At 38.6% G+C, this 17,717-nt stretch overlaps 1 protein-coding gene across 2 annotated transcripts in view; it reads left to right on the plus strand.

Annotated features, from left to right (window-relative positions):
• The window catches only part of PIWIL2 (piwi like RNA-mediated gene silencing 2), an 87,927-nt gene that overhangs the window by 40,615 nt on the left and 29,595 nt on the right, over positions 1-17,717 (plus strand). For both annotated transcript variants that reach the window (XM_007450575.1, XM_007450576.1), the window contains exons 10-18: positions 5,807-5,995; positions 6,572-6,656; positions 7,355-7,444; positions 8,928-9,068; positions 11,530-11,643; positions 12,864-13,052; positions 15,574-15,675; positions 16,211-16,327; positions 16,902-16,990. In XM_007450575.1, coding sequence (XP_007450637.1) covers positions 5,807-5,995; positions 6,572-6,656; positions 7,355-7,444; positions 8,928-9,068; positions 11,530-11,643; positions 12,864-13,052; positions 15,574-15,675; positions 16,211-16,327; positions 16,902-16,990 — 1,116 coding nt within the window. The remainder of the gene's footprint in view (positions 1-5,806; positions 5,996-6,571; positions 6,657-7,354; positions 7,445-8,927; positions 9,069-11,529; positions 11,644-12,863; positions 13,053-15,573; positions 15,676-16,210; positions 16,328-16,901; positions 16,991-17,717) is intronic.

Genomic DNA, 17,717 nt, shown 5'->3' on the forward strand with positions numbered 1-17,717 from the left:
AATCCCTGCTGTTCTTACCAGAAACTTTAGGTGTTGTTTAAGAAAAAACAATGCTTCTCAATTTGTTATCTGCCTTTGGTTGATTTCCAGTGTATTAAAATGGTTGTTTTTGACAATTTTGTCTAGTTTTATACTTGATTTTTATAGAAAGGAATTGCTGACATCTTCATACTGCTGTAATGAGAGGTCCTTTTTTTAATTTCATTTTTTGTTATTGAGGTATAATTAACATGCCATAAAATTAGCCACTTTTAAAATTCACTGGTTTTTAGTATATACACAAATCACTGTATGTAAAAGATGGTGAAAGCTAAATAAGGTTACTATCTTATTCTAGAACATTTTCATCACAACCCACAAAAGAAACTCCTTACTTATTACCCCTTCTTATATTTGGAATGTAAATTTTTTCAGAACTTTCAGATTCAGGATCCTTTACATTAATTTGCCAGCCATTTTTTGAGCTCTTTCAACTGGACCCAACTCTTTCTTCAGCTTTAAAAAATTTTTCTTTGTTTCCCTTCTGTAAATTATTTTGTATTTATCTTTTATCCCTTGGACTTGTCTTCTGTGTCTGGATATCCTTCATTTTATCATACCCATCTCTTTATTTCCTCAGAGTGCTAAAACAATTTCTTTTTTTTTTTCATGGAAATGCATTTTATTTTAAATATAGCAGGGTGTACATGTCAATCCCAAACTCCCAATCTATTCCTCCCTCACAGCCCTCCACCCTGGTAGCCATAAATTTGTTCTCTAAGTCTGTGAGTCTGATTCTGTTTTGTAAATCAGTTCATTTGTACTGGTTGTTTTTAGATTCTGCATATAAGCGGTATCTTACATTTGTCTTTCTGTTGGACTTCACTTAAGTATGATAATCTTCAGGTCCATACATGTTGCCATAAATGGCATTATTTCATTCTTTTTAATGGCTGACTAATATTCCATTGTATATATGTACCACATCGTCTTTATCCATTTATCTGTCGATGGACATTTAGGTTGCTTAAAACAACTTCTTAAGACCAATTTTTAATTCATAAATTTGATTTTCTAGGCCAAGATTTGCTGCCTCTGTTACCTTTGCTAAAATTTCTAATGGTTGGCACTCTTGCTTTATTTATTTATTTTTTATAAATTAATTTATTTATTTTGGCTGCGTTGGGTCTTTGTTGCTGTGCGCGGGCTTTCTCTAGTTGCGTTGAGCAGGGGCTACTCTTTGTTGCAGTGCACAGGCTTCTCATTGTGGTGGCTTCTCTTGTTGCGGAGCACAGGCTCTAGGCATGCGGGCTTCAGTAGTTGTGGCATATAGGCTCAGTAGTTGTGGCTCGTGGGCTCTTGAGCGCAGGCTCAGTAGTTGTGGTGCACGGGCTTAGTTGCTCCGTGGCATGTGGGATCTTCCTGGACCAGGGCTCAAACCCGGGTCCCCTGCATTGGCAGGTGGTTTCTTAACCACTGCACCACCAGGGAAGCCCTGCTTTATTTTTCATTAAAGCAATCTCCACTGCTTTCAAATTATTGTCCTTTCATAAATTCAGTAGTCTTTTGAATATCATTAAAAATAAGAATTACTGTTAAAATATTTTTTATTTTATAGATGCTTTTTTCTTTTCTAGAATTAGGGAACTTAGTGTTGAGTTTATTTTTCCCTCTTTCCAGTATTTGTATTTATGTTTTAATTACTATTATATATTTTTAATTTATTTTTTTGTGTTTGTTTCTTTTTGATTCATATTTTTTATGTTTAAGAGTTTAGTTATGAAAAATTTTTAACATTTTCAAAAATAGAATAGGATAATAAATCCCCTCATTCCTATTTTACACATTCAACAATTATTAATTCATGAGCAACCTGTTTCTTGTGGTCTTCTACCACTTTTTCCCACTAAACTTAATTATTTTGAAGCCAATCCTGGACATCTTATTTCTTTCACAGATATTTCAGTATTTATCTCCTAAATCGACTCTCTCTTTAAAACATAACCATAATGTCATTATTACACCTAAATTTTAAATTTCTTATGATCATTATTATATTGGTCTATGCATAGGTTCTGCCTGTACCAGATTCTCTTCATAAATCAAAACCAAAACTGGCAAATGTCAGTTCTTTGAGATCTAAAACAATTTGTTTAAAAGTAGTCCTTTGTTTTAAGAACCTTATGTATTTGTATTTACATGGAGGACTATCTAAACTATATTAAGTTAAAAATCAAGTTGGAAAACAGTGTATCTGGTATGATTATACACTTCGGGGGGAAATTATTAGTATTCACAAATTTAAGAAAAGCTGAGGGAAAGTGGGTCTCTCACGAATGGATTACAAACCATGTTCAGTTTCTGTTTTTTTTATAGTAACACTTTTATTTTATAAGCAACATGGAACACTTTTAAAGCAAAACCATAGTAAAGATTAAAGAAAAACAATGATCCATTAAAAATTGGGCAAAAGATATGAACTGACATTTTACCAAAGAGCTGATTTGTAAGTAGGTACATGGAAAGGTGTTCAACATTATTAGCCATTAGGGAAATGCAAATTATAACTACAGTGAGATACCAGTATACATCTATTAGAGTAACTAAAATAAAAACTAGTGAAAATACCAAATACTGGTAAGGATGTAGAGAAACTGTCCTTCACTTACTTTGTGTGGGAATGTAAAATGGTTCAGCTATGCCAGAGAATTTTTTGGCAGTTTCTTATAAAGCTAAGCATATACTTATAAAACTAAGCATGTACTTAACCATATGACCCCAGAGTCACACACTTGGGGCATTTTTCCCAGAAAAATGAAAATTTAAGTTCACACAAAAACTGATACACAGATAGATGGTCGTAGCAGCTTTTATTTGTAATAGCAAAAAAGTGGAAACAACCAAAATGGCCTTCAGCAGGTTAACGGTTAAACTCTAGTACCTCCATACAGTGGAATACTACTCAGCATTAAAAACAAATGCACTATTGATACAACAACCTGGATGGATCCCCGGGCATTACGCTTAGTGGAAAATGTCAATCTCAAAGGGTTGCATAATAAAGTTCCATTTATATGGCATTCTCAAAATGACAAAACTATAGTAGAAAACAGATCTGTGGCTTCTGGGGCACAGGAAAGGGGAAGGAGTGTGACAGTGATGGGATAGCATGAGATAGTTCCCTTTATGATGATATGGAACAGTTCTGTGACTGATTGTGGTGGTAGCTACACAAACCTATAAATGAGATAAAATTGCATAGAACCACACACACACACACACACACACACACACACACACACACACACACGTCAATGTGTGAAGAAATGGTGAAGATGGAATAAGGTCTGCAGTCCAGTTAATGATATTATAACCAGTGCCAATTCCACACATGAAGTTCTCTGTATGAATTTTACAACTTTCTTTGATTTTATAATTATTTGAAAGTAAGACAAATTTTTTAAAAGATAAGTTTTAATGCCACTAGGCTTTCATTACAAGAATCTTAAAGTTCTAATCTTATATATATTTAAAATATTTATTTATTTATTTTTGGCTACATTGGGTCTTCGTTGCTGTGCACGGGCTTTCTCTGGTTGCAGCGAGCAGGGGCTACTCTCCGTTGCGGTGCGTGGGCTTCTCATTGCGGTGGCTTCTCTTGTTGTGGAGCACAGGCTCTAGGTGCTCGGGCTTCAGTAGTTGTGGCACGCAGGCTCAATAGTTGTGGCTTGTGGGCTCTAGAGCACAGGCTCAGTCGTTGTGGTGCCTGGGCTTAGTTGCTCCGTGGCATGTGGGATCTTCCCGGACCAGGGCTCGAACCCGTGTCCCCTGCACTGGCAGGTGGATTCTTAACCACTGTGCCACCAGGGAAGTCCAGTTCTAACCTTTTAATCTAGTGATTTCACTTATGGGAAATCTGTCTCAAAGAAGCAATTTTAAGTATAGAAGAATCTTTATAAAAGATGTTCACCCAGAATTATTTGTTAAGAGTGAAACAATAGAACTATTATTTAAAAAGTAAAACCAGTGAATTAATGTATCCTCCACTTAGTGAAATAGTATTATGGAACCATTAACATAGTTGAAGGTTTTGATTAAAAATACTTTTAATTAATTTTTCTACAATGTTGCATGCATTTAATAGACAGTAGTGAGTTAGACAAGCATAAAATGTATTGATGACTAAAACTGTGCAAATAGGAAGCAAAAATTCATGAAACTATCTGAGATAAAATCTCTAACCTTATTTCAAAACAACTTTATGTTGTAAGTGCTTTATATGTATAAAGTCATGGAGTTCTCTCAGCAACACTGTGAGTTAGGTGGTTTTTTCTGACTCCACTTTCACACAAGGAAACTGAGGCACAAGGAGGTTAAGTAACTTGCTCAGGGTCTCACGTGCTGCTAAGTGGCAGAGCCAAGATTTGAACCCAGGCTTTGGCTCCAGGGTCTGAGTCAGTGTTGAACTGTTTCAAGATTCTGATGTTTTTTCATCACTTACTGCAGCAAGTTCTGCAGGATACTAATTGCCTACAATTAGTATTTGCCTACTAATTGCCTACAATTAGTATTTGTAGTAATTGCCTACAATGGTAATAGATGTTCAGTGAGCTAAAAGGGAAAAGGGAAGGAGTCTGTGGTTCAATAAATTTGTAGGTAAATGAAACTAAATATGTTTCTCTATTTTATCAGCCTGATGTGGTAATGTATGTTGTGAACCTCTAAGAAGGGGTTATATTATGCAGAATGGACTCAACTTTTTTGATTGTAGAACCTTTTTCACCCCCCTCAGGACCTCTCAAGGGACCAGTGTTCCTGAGGGATGTACCCTAGTTGACACTGGCCCATAGAAGAGTCCATGCTCTGACCCACAAAGGAATTCATATCTGGTCCCTGTCTGTCTTCAGCCTACACTGACCACCTTCTGACCCTTTTTCACCTCCTTGCTCGCCCCAGTTCCAGATCCCTGATTGTCCCCTGCATACCTATGCTTCTGCCTAGGGTGTTACTTACCAGCTGCCGTGGTGTCTCTGCCTGGCAGGTTGCTCCTTCAAGTATCACCTGCCTCTGTAAACTTTCCTTGACTCCCCGTGCATGCTCAGACATGCTTTCTGTGAGTTTCTGTTGTTACCTTGTTCATGGCACTGTTACAGAGGTTGGCTCGAGAGTACCTTTGTCTGTGGTGAATCTTTTCATCTCTTCATACTTAGCATCTTCACCAGTGGTATCTTCTGATAGGTAGTTGTAATTTCTTCCTTCAGCTAGAAAGGGCAAATATAGTTTAAAGAATGTTTTATTGTTCTTCTGTAGACTATCTCCTAATAATGATACAAATTATTTTTGATGATTAGTGTACCTTATTTTAAGGAATACAGTGAATTTTATCAATTTATAGTTGCTGTTTTTAATTTCATTTTTATCCTTTCACTTTTTTTTTTTTGCGGTACACGGGCCTCTCACTGTTGTGGCCTCTCCCGTTGTGGAGCACAGGCTCTGGACGCGCAGGCTCAGCGGCCATGGCTCACGGGCCCAGCCGCTCTGCTGCATGTGGGATCTTCCCAGAACGGGGCACGAACCTGTGTCCCCTGCATCAGCAGGCAGCCTCTCAACCACTGCGCCACCAGGGAAGCCCTATCCTTTCACTTTTTCGGGTAATGTTAAAAAGGAAAGAGATGAGGATCCTATCTCTTAAAAGAGACAGCTGGAAACTTTTGGTGCTATATAGTTGCGATTGTGACTCTAAAGTACTTATTTGCATCCCCTGTGCCTTTCATGCTGCTCTGTGTATACTGCATATGATCCAAAGGTCTTTTGTCTCTTTCCAAAGGCATGCCATGTACCAACAGCACAAAGAAGACTTCCAGGACGAGTGCACTAAGCTTCTGGTTGGCAGTATTGTCATAACCCGATACAACAATCGTACCTATCGTGTTGATGATGTGGATTGGAATAAGACTCCAAAAGATAGCTTCACGATGTCTGATGGGAAGGAGATTACATTCTTGGAATACTACAGGTAGAGGGAAGAGACTGGGCTTGGGCCTGCGGGTTGGGGCTGTATTCTCCTGTTCTGTAGCAGGAGTGGCACACAGCAGGACACTTCAAAAATAATTGGATTGGTAATGCACCCAAGATTGATGAGCTCATTTGTGGGATTTGACCTGAATTTGCTACCCTTACAGCTTTATTTCTTTCAGTACTTTTTGGAAGTTATTTCGTAAGTTAATCTCAGGGCTTCAAATTGTGTTTCCTTTGCTGTTTTGGTTACAAGTCTCTTTGGAGAGATTAAATTCAAGTCATTAATCATTTGACTATCATTTTGCCTTTCTAGTTACCTAAGCCCTTGAACCTGATACAGTTTTTAAACAAATTCTTTCCTGGACTGTTATCCTATTTCCCCTCTATTTAATTGCAACGTTAACTTGAGCCTGCTTTTTCCAGTTATGTGTATGCTATGGTGAGTTTCTGATGGATCCTTGACAAGGGTATAATGCAGATTGTGTACCTCAGTCCTGGTTAACACTTTGACTGTGATGCCATAAGAGTGGTGATGCTGCTTCTGACTTTTTCCCCTGCCTCTGTTCGGCTCTAGCAAAAACTATGGGATCACAATAAAGGAAAAGGACCAGCCACTGCTGATCCACAGGCCCAGTGAGCGACAGAATAACCAAGGGATGGTGAGTTGGAGGTGGGGTTCAGGGTGTCAGGCCTATGCTTCTATCTAAGTTCTCCACCCATCAGCCCTGGGAGCCATGGGACCTGTGATTACAGTGGAGCTATGATTACAGTGTGGTTGGGGAAAGCTGTGTAGGGTTTTGTCTATCTCCTCTAGCCAGAGTTGCTTTTGCAGGCTCCTTAGTGAGGAACTAAACATCCATAGAATGAGTTAGGTTAAGGAATAAGGAGAGTTTACTGCTAAAGAAGATGAAAACACTGGGTCCATTAGGGAAGTTACAGGCATTTTAATAGAACTGGGAGCCAGGGAAAAGTGCCTTGGTACCTGACTCCTCTGTCTTCAGAGCAGAGACTGAAGATCAATAGGTTAAGATGAGACAGAGGCACCAGCTTGATAGGGGGTATTGTTTCAGCTTATCTGGAGGCCGAAGTGGAACAAAACTTTTAGTTTTTCTAGTTTTTTTCTCTCCTTTTGACAATTTGAATATTTTTCTCTTTAATACAACAGGCCATCGTGACTTGAGGGAGAAAAGGGTAAAACACTTGTAGTGTGTCCTGCCCTCTTCTCTGGGGTTTTGTGTTCCTTAGTGTGCCAGTGATACACCTGCAAGACCAGCTCTGGGCCTGGGAGGTCTTGTACTGGTCAGGGGAAGAAGATTCTCTTTTATTGCCTTGCTTTCCCTCTGTTCTCTCCTCGAAGCTGCTAAAAGGCGAAATCCTGCTGCTGCCTGAGCTTTCATTCATGACTGGAATCCCTGAGAAGATGAAGAAGGACTTCAGAGCCATGAAGGTGAGAAGTGCCTGCTTTGAACCGAAGACCTTTTTGATAGCAGATGTAGCTAGAACTGGGCCAGGTTTGCACGTCACCTGGGCAGGGTCATTTTTCCTCTACATAAAGCATAATCTGTGTCCCTTCCCACACACTGTGAAAAAGCCAATCAGAACTTTCTTTGGAATGTTGTTACAATAGTAGAACGACTGGATTATAAAGTAAAAGGAAACAAATAGTTCTGGCATCACCCTCGCCAATCAGATGGACGACTGTAAGCTGGTCATATGACCATAAAATGAGGTTCTTTGAGAGCACTGTATTTTTTTAACATTTCTGTAAGCCTTCAGTTTATTTGAAGGGAGGAGGAGATAATGTAGCAAAAAGTTAACAAGTGAGAGGATGAAATTAAAGGATAGAAGTTTACGCTGTGGGGCTCGGGGTGTCCTGGAAGTCTCATGTTGGGCACAGTCTTGTAGGAAATAGCTGGGAGGCAGAGATGTCTGCAGCATTGTGGGTCTAGACCCCAAGGGCTTCACCTCCACACTGTCTGCTTGGGGCTTTCTACCCTCACACTGCTCTACTGCCTCTCTCTCAGTCCTTGTCTGTCCTAGTTTTGGAACCCCGGCCCTGTCTCAGATGCCACATATTGTTTTTAGTAACATCGTAAAGAGCTGAAATGAATTTCTTTAAGAGATGTCTTTCATGTTTACCTTCTGATACTTCTGCTTTTAGTATGTAGGTCAAGGCTCCTTCCTTACAACTCTCAGTAATGTAATGATTTTATGATCTATGGGGCTATCTGTATAGCCCCATAGACTCAATGCCCTAATGACTGCCACACAGGGAGCAACTGCTGCACAGTTCATTAGTCCCAGAAGAATGAAGAAAGAACTTACTTACGTGATTCAGAATCTTCATACACACCTATTAGATATTCATTCAACAATAAATATTTAGAAAACACCTATTATGGGCCACACACTGGACCTAACAAGTGTCTTACGGTGACATTAAGTGGCTAGTATCATGTGACATAAAGTATAAGACTGGATGTGTTTTTCCGTTCCATTATGTTTGCCTGCATGCCTGGCATAGGGCATTTCCCCCCACCCCAGATATTAAATAGATGTAATCAAGCCCCCTTACATGGCTTTGAGAAAAAGAATAAGATTTAGATGTCATAAGAAAAATACAGTGACAATTTTAAATACTTACTTTTAAGTATGTATGTATATGTATAACTGAATCACTTTGCCGTACAGCAGAAATTAACACATTATAAATCAACTATATTTCAATAAAAACCCCAATGGTTAACATTTTAACCTCATACTTCATTCACATTCATGAGATATTTATTGAAGTCCTTGGAGATATTTTTAAATTCTATAGATTTCAATGAGAAGGAGGTTTTCTATGAAAATTTGTTATACATTAGGGTTTATTTAACCTCATACTGGAGAAAGTAATAACTTAGTATCTCCGTTTTGATTCTATTTAGGATTTGACCCAGCAGATCAACCTGAGCCCCAAACAGCACCATAATGCTTTGAAATGCTTGCTACAGAGAATTTCAAAAAATGAGACAGCCAACAGTGAACTGACACGTTGGGGACTCTGTCTGCAGAAGGATGTACATAAGGTAAACCAGAAAATATGATGGTAGGAAACAGCATTAACCAAAGATTTTAGAGCTTTGTGAGACTAGGTGATAACTTCCTATCTTGTCTTTATTTTGCAGTTTTTGCTTTATAATTACACTTTTTTTTTTGGTCCTAGTCATAATACTTAAATTTCCTTGACTTAATTTGCTAGTATCTCTTACAGATTTTCTTTTCTATTTCCCAGGATCTGAGCTGTTAATTTCCAGTCAAGCAAAAGGAATATTGACTTAAAATTTACCTCATTTTTAGTTTTCCAACCCAAATTATTCTTAAAGTTCTCTATGTCTTTTTCCTTTTTTCCCCCTAAGTTTTTCTTTATCTTTCCCAGTAATTAACTTGTGTTTCTTTGAATATACTACTTTCATTCTTTCCGTAGGCATAAAGTCTCAGACTTGTACATTTTAATTTTCGCATGGCCCTTTCTGCCTGCAATTTGCTTGAGTCCATTCTGTTGTGTTTTGTGCAGCGTGAGCCATAATGCAGAGGCAGCATGAGGTGGTGGTGAAGTCCTTGGCTTTGAATCTCAGTTCTACCACTTGCCACCTTAGTTACTTGGAACAAATTGCTTAGTATCTCTTACTTTCTTTATCTGTGAAATAAAGATAATGATTGAGTTAAAGAAATTAAATGGTAAAATCTTCAGCATACTGTCTGACACATAGCAAGTGCTCAGTAAATATTAGCTTTTATTACTTTTAATTTTCTTTCTGGGTTATACCAAAATAATTAATTTTATCTTTTCTCTAGTTCTCTTGCACTCTGAATTGACTCCTTGTTAAAAACTTTCTTTTTTCTTTTTTTTTCTTTAAATAAAAGTAATGGAAAGTCAATAAAGAAAATGTGGGTACTGTGTAGAAAATGTAAAGAAGGAAATAAAAACATCAGTAGTTTCATCACCCAAAGATATCTTAGTGATTTATTTTAGACACATAAGAGATAATATTATTTTCAACATATTTTGTTTCCCTAAACTTTTTTTCTGTGAGGATGAATCTTTTCTTAAAAAATTGTGCTTATAACTGTATATGGTTTTGCATCTTCTTTTTCATTTATTATTATATCTTGAACATGTGTTCATGTTATTAAATATTATTTGAAGAGGCAGAAAACTTAAGCCAGAGAAGAGAAAAGTTTATCCATAATCATGCTGTATCAGAATAAACACTGTTAACATTTTGGTATATATCCTTCAGTGTTTTTTGTCTGTGTGTATGTGTATCACACAATCACATGCAGCATGTTTTCAGATGGTTTCCTGTTTTGTTTTGTTTTTTACTCAGTTTATTTAGAATATTTTTTCCATGTCATTTAATATTTTTCTAAATATTTTAATGGCTAACAGATATTCATTTTATTAATAATTTCCTATTCTTTTACATTCAAATTGAATTTAGTATTTTCCTGTTATAAATAGTGAATCTGTGAACATCCTTGTAACTAAATCTTTGCACATGATGTTTGTTTTCATGGTCAGATTTCTGGAAGTGTAATTGTTAGGTCAGAGGACATTTATGTTTTTAGTACTTTTTATTACATATTACCAACTGCCTTGTAGAAAGGTTCAGTTTTTTACTTTCATAAGCAAAGGTGAACATTCTTGCTAATACAGGTATTGTTATTCTTTGTGTTAAACTTTTATAATATTAAGAAAATCATTAAAATTTTTTTGATTATAGGTAAAATAAGTATTTTGTTACTTTTTTAAGAAAGCAAGGAGTAGAGCTCATAAAAAGTAAAAATCCTACATAATTACATATTCCCCCAGAGATACTCATTACTAAATGTGGACTCATTCAGTTTTTATAATGCATACATTACTATTTATTTTTTGCAGAAACAGGATTATATTAAATGCACTTAGAAAGTTATTTTAATAATTGCAAATATCCATCATATTGATATGTCATCAACTTAGTTATCTTCTTATTTTTGGATATTTAGATCTAATTGATTCATTATTATTAACTTTAATTTGGTCTTTCATTATATTTATGCTTTTTTTCCTGCTTTTCTTTTGTATAAAGTATAATAGTAGTTTATGTTCAGCCTTATTAAGAAATATTCTCTAATTTTCTACTTAAATTTTTCCCTTAAAATAATTCTTAAAGATTATTTTCCTGTTCACCTTGTATTTATAGGCATTTTACATGAATTCCCTGGTTATAAAGAGACAGTGTTTTCTGATTCCTTTCTTGTGGACCATGTTGGAAGCTTCAATAATTAAAGAGCAGCACCTATCAAAATTCACCTGTATGTGTGTCCAGAGTTGTACTGACCTGGACTCTTACTGCTAACAGTTGCATTTTTCTACCATTTTCAGAAGTTATGACAGGGACAGGTCTATATGGTAGAGTTGACCAGGCCCCAGAACAGTATCAGCGTTTTGCTAAATAGTGTTTACAGATGCTTCATGTCATAGGCACTTTATTTTCTGTTTAGATTGAAGGACGTGTTCTGCCAATGGAAAGAATTAACTTAAGGAATACGTCATTTATCACATCTCAGGAACTAAACTGGGTTAAGGAAGTAACCAGAGACGTTTCCATCTTAACTGTAAGTGACTTATGAGGTGGTAAAGAGAGTTCCAGTATTCCTAGAAGTGTGGAAATTAGGAAGTAGGAATTATTTAGTGTCCTCTTTTTGAGAGGAAGTACCAACTGAATTCCCATCCTGAATTATTTACAAAACAGAGGTCCTTTGAACAAGAGTGAGTTGATGAGTTGGTACAGGGAAGCCCTTTGCTTGACCATAGACTTAGGACAAGGAAATAAACTGCCGTGGTGATTCATTCAGTGCCAGCCTATTACCCACTCTCTCCTTGTTCTTCCTTCTTCTTTTCTCTTTCCTTCCTCTTTTTCCCTAGGGTTTCCATGAAAGAAATAAAATTAAAACAGTTTCCCACCAAGGCAACCAAAGAACAAAATGGTATTTTTTTTGTCTTTGCGGTACGCGGGACTCTCACTGCCGTGGCCTCTCCTGTTGCGGAGCACAGGCTCCGGACACGCAGGCTCAGCTGCCATGGCCCACGGGCCTAGCTGCTCCACGGCACGTGGGATCCTCCCGGACCGGGGCATGAACCTGTGTCCCCTGCATCGGCAAGCAGACTCAACCACCGCGCCACCAGGGAAGCCCGGTATATAATTATTTTTAAATGTTTTTGGCTTACCTGGTCTCTGTGGCCGTGCATAAAGTACACACATTTGTTTCTAAAACTTTTTTTTTTGAAATATATTTAAAGAAAAAGTACACTTATGTATATAACTTGATGAATTTTCACAAGTTAAATAAACCTGTGTAATCAACACTGAGGGTTAAGAAACAGAACTTTACCAGTGCCTCAGAAGCCCCACCCCCATGCTCCTAATTACTACCTACCTGGCACCCTTACCCAACCCAAGAATGACCACTATTCTGACCTCTGACAGCATTGATTTTTTTCAGCTGTGTTTGTACTTAATATATACATGAAACCATACTGTATATGTTCTGTCATGTCTGGCTTCATTTCTTCAGCCTTGTTTGGTAAGTTTCTCCATACTGTTAGGTATAGTTACAGATCTTTGGTTCTCATTGCTGTGTAGTATTCCATTGTGAGACTGTGCCACAATTTACTTATCACACACATCTGCATTAGTAATCAGCATTAGATAAGACAGGACTCAAGCAGAGAGAGTGAAAAGCAATTTGTTCTTTAGAATAACATCTCCTGATAGGAAGTTGGGGTGTTGGGGAAGTTGTGGGAAGTACTAAAAATAGCTTGTTATTGCTCCTAGGTCCCCATGCATTTCTGGGCGCTGTTTTACCCAAAGAGAGCAATGGATCAAGCCCGAGAACTGGTGAACATGTTAGAGAAGGTAGCTGGCCCCATTGGCATATGCATGAGTCCTCCAGCCTGGGTGGAACTGAAGGATGATCGCATAGAGACCTATGTCAGAACCATTCAGTCCATGCTGGGAGTTGAGGTAATAAATTGATTTGAGTAAATTTTCAGGATATCCATTCTGAAATAGTTGAATACTTGATTTTTTTTTTTTTTTCTGCCGTACGCAGGCCTCTCACCGTTGTGGCCTCTCTCGTTGCGGAGCACAGGCTCCGGACGTGCAGGCTCAGCGGCCATGGCTCACGGGCCCAGCCGCTCCGCAGCACGTGGGACCCTCCCAGACCGGGGCATGAACCCGTGTCTCCTGCATCGGCAGGCAGACTGTCAACCACTGCGCCACCAGGGAAGCCCTTGAGTACTTGATTTTAAATTATCTTGGTTATTGATCTTTTGTTGATGATGTCCAGGAATCTGTATCTTACTCATGTGCATGTGAAATACTGAATTAACAAAGTAGTCGTTATGCCCTTTGGCTGGTTTCGCTTCTCTCCTCCTTTGTTGGCACTCTCACTCACTCCAGCGTTCTGTTCCTCACGTAATTGGCTGAGATAATAGCTGACTTAACTTCAATTTTTTATCTATATAGAACATGTTGTGCTCAGAAAGCAATTTCCTGGGCCAGGTGCCATCTTGCACGATTCAGTACTGAGCTGTTACAGTCTGGTTTGACTCAAGATTCACATTGCTCCGGTGATGAACTTGGCAGTGGGCCCATCAGCTTGGTCCAGATAGCCGAACGGGACTACTGGAGCTGAGCAGGTCATAGTGTTCACAACTCAGTAGTTCAGGCCTGCAGTTCTTATCTGTTCATACATAAAACAGAGGAAGAAGATTAAGGAGGGGAAAAAAGCAGATCAAAAGTTTTTGGAAATAACTAGTCCTTGAATTGAAGAGTCAGTTCTTGTGAGAGCAATACTAGAATTAATATTCTAGTATTGACTAGAATACTCGTCAGTCATGACTTTCTCTGTTCATCCACTGCTCTGGGTATGTCATCTGTAGCAGCACACTCATGTTCTCTCTTTGTATTTTCTTCCTGACTTCCCATGCCTTCTTACTCTGCCATGGCCTGCCCCAGGCCTGATCATTGATAAATTCTGCCCTGCTTTCAAAAGAAAAACCCAGCTGAGTACCTCAGCTCCCCCGTCTCACGACTTGGCCTGTTCTCTTTATAAGAGTGCACTGCCAACTATCTTCATGTAGCATGGATACGAGTTTCATTCATAATGTTGACTCCTATTGGTCTTGCTATCTCTCTGCCATCTCTAGGGCATTCTGTTTTATTATTCTCTTTGTTTCAGGGTCATAAACTCAGATGTCTATGGGAGTGAAGTGGGCCAGGAGGGGACTCTAGGGAACTAAAGAGAGTAAACCCCATGACTGCAGATAACAGCCCAGCATTGTCAAATTGATTTTTAGTTTGTTTATTTTTCAATAGAAGCCAAAAGTCTAGATTTGCATATGTGTACACCTACCTATGTTTAAATGTTAATTTTTAAAAGACTTGTGAATCATTATAGGGACTAAAAAACCACATCTGTTTTCTAGATCCAGCCCACAGGCTCCCAGCATGCAGCCCATGTTCTACGTGACTTCGGAAATCTTTGATCTGATTGCTGGAACATGTGTCCTCTCAGAAGTCTTCATTTAAAATTAATCTTGATCTGGAATAGTATACTGTTGATTTCTGTTTCTGTCATAAAGCGTTGGCAGCTTTATTTCACTTGTGTGCTACTTTACTTTATTCAGATTTTGAAGGATCCTCTGTTCTTAATGTCAGATCTCTTAAGCAGTGAGAGGTAGAAGATGCCGATATAAGATATTCTTCTGGCAATATCATTCTCTCTCCTAATCAGAAAGTTAGGAAGATCTACTTATGGATTTGGCAGTAGCTTCATTTCCTCTGCATTTGGCTCTGAGTCCTTTCTTCTGGTATTGTATCCCATGTTTCCTAGTTAAAGTTCTATGGCATGAATGTAATAAGGTGCTTAGTTTACTAAAGAGAGTGGCAAAAAACATTATAGTGCATCGAAAGCATCAACTAATAAGAAACCCTTGCATATTTTTTTTTTTTTTTTTTTGCGGTACGCGGGCCTCTCACTGTTGCGGCCTCTCCCGCTGCGGAGCACAGGCTCTGGACGCACAGGCTCCGGACACACAGGCTCAGTGGCCATGGCTCACGGGCCCAGCCGCTCCGCGGCATGTGGGATCTTCCTGGACTGGGGCACAAACCCGTGTCCCCTGCGTCTACAGGTGGACTCTCAACCACTGCGCCACCAGGGAAGCCCCTTGCATATTTTTAAGCCTGGTTCTTTTCCAGGGATCTTAAGTGTCCTAATAAATTAATCAGGTAATCAGGACCAGCTCTAGGTAACTTACGGTAACATGTTATGTAGCTAAGCAAAGAAGCCTGGAACCCAGCAAATGCTCACTCAGGTTCAAGGACCTTTTTCTCTGTTGGAATGTCCACCATCTTTGTTTCAGTTCTCTCTTTACCCTAAAGGTCCTGTGGCTTTGCAGACTCTTGAACTGCCCCTGACTGGAGCCCTATCAAGGTCCGCTCAGAGTTCCAAAGCCTGACATATATACTTTATCTCCTCAAGGGGAAGATACAGATGGTTGTTTGCATCATCATGGGCACACGTGACGATCTCTACAGGGCCATTAAAAAGCTGTGCTGTGTGCAGACTCCCGTGCCCTCGCAAGTGAGTGGAAACTGGGCAGGAGGCACAGAGGGAAACTCTAGCCTCCCTTGAGGCTTGGAAAAGAGGGACTAAAGTAACTATTAGAAGCCAGCATATGTAGACCCATCTGGTGAAACTTTCCTGTTACAGTAACCTGGCTAATAGCAGATGTTCTTTGTAAATGCTGCTTTCATGTTCCCAAATGAGCACTTTTGCTTGTTCATAGGTGAGTCGCCAGGTCGTTTCACATGACTGGGTTCTGAGAGTATAGGCTTTCCTTTGAAAGGAGAAAGCTGGTTTTCCTACGGAGGTTACATTTTTTTTTAATCTGCATGAGATCGTTGAAAGTTTTTGTTGGCTGGTTGTTCTTTGGTTTTGATTTGTGTCATGTGTGTGCACACACACAACATGCCTGACTAGAAACTCTAGAATTAGAACTGTTAGTACAAAGTGTATTATCTGCCAGCTGGAGTTTCTTAAACAAATGTAGTACTTGCTCTAGAATTGTTTACATTGTTTGAAAGGTTGATCGTGTCCACTTTCCCCTCTATTACAGGTCATCAATGTCCGAACCATTGGCCAGCCCACCAGGCTTCAGAGTGTGGCCCAGAAAATTTTACTTCAGATTAACTGTAAATTGGGTGGTGAGCTCTGGGGAGTGGATATTCCTCTGGTGAGTGATGCTGAGATATGTCTTCATTCAATTCAGCATCCCAGAGAGTCCTACCTAGCTATTTTCCTAATTTTCCGCCTAGAATTTTCCTCATTCTCAGTGCTTATAATCTGAGTGGTTCCTTGCTTGTTTTTGTATAGCCCACAAGCTTTAGAATGGTTTTCACATTTTTAAGTGGTTGAAAAAAATAAGACTATTATCTCCAGACACATGAAAATTATATGAAATTCAGTTTTCAGTGTCCTTAAATGCATTTTTATTGGAACGTAGCCATACTCCTTTATGGACTACCTGTGGCTGCTTGTGTGCTGTAATGGCAGAATTGAATAGTTCCTCCAGAGTGTGGCTCACAAAGCCTAAGGTATTTACTTTTTAGTCCTTCACAGAAAGTTTGCCAGTCCCTGGTCTTGACGATCTCTGACTTTGTTCATAGTGTTTAAAAAATATCAAGTTGATTGCACTCTTTCTCTTCCTTCCCCAGAACTTATTTTCATATGTTGCTTTGGGGTTCAGATAACAAAGATGGGGTGATGTGTTGCTTGGAATTTTGGTTTGTTTTTGTCTTCTAACCCAGAAACAATTAATGGTGATTGGGGTGGATGTTTACCATGACCCCAGCAGAAGCATGCGCTCCGTGGTTGGCTTTGTCGCAAGCATCAGTCTGTAAGTACCACTCCTGGCTCTGTTGTGTTTGGTTACCTTATTTAATGCCTAATCTTACTGTAAAGCCAGAAAAAATTTTTGAATATTTAATATTATAGTAAAAGTATACTGAAATTCTTCCTTCTCTGTCTTCCTATGATATTAATTTGTACAATCTCTTATCACATGTGTAAGTTTGTTCCCTGACTACAGTGTAACCTCTTTCAGAATGGGGTCTGTGTCTTGCTGGTGATGGGTTTTTTCCCCTAGAAATGAGGGGTTTTGTTTGTTTTTTCTGATTGTAAAAATAAAGCATGCTCATGCAAAAATCTCCAGAAATTTAGAAAGTGAAAATTCCTCATGGTCTAGCTTTCATTAACCACCACCAAAGAGTTGGAGTATGTATATACTTTTAGGTACTCTTTTATGCATATATTAACATATAGGTAGCTGGTATACACATACAAGTGGCACATTACTATTTATACTGTTCCTCATCTTCTTTTATGTACTTAAACTGTATATTTTGGTCATTTTCCCATATTGACGCAAATAAATCTCCATCAGTTTTTTTTAACTGCTGCATGGAATTTGTTATATGCTATAGCACTATTTATTTAACTAGTCCTCTGTTGGTGGATATCTAGGTTGTTAAATTTTTTCAATTGGAAGCAGTTTTGTAGCAGATAATCCACAATTATGCCTGTTTTTTTTTTTTTTTTTTTTTTTTTTTTTTCTCGGTACGAGG

This window comes from Lipotes vexillifer, unplaced genomic scaffold (genome assembly GCF_000442215.2).
Source record: "Lipotes vexillifer unplaced genomic scaffold, Lipotes_vexillifer_v1.1 scaffold567, whole genome shotgun sequence".
NCBI lineage: Eukaryota > Metazoa > Chordata > Mammalia > Artiodactyla > Lipotidae > Lipotes > Lipotes vexillifer.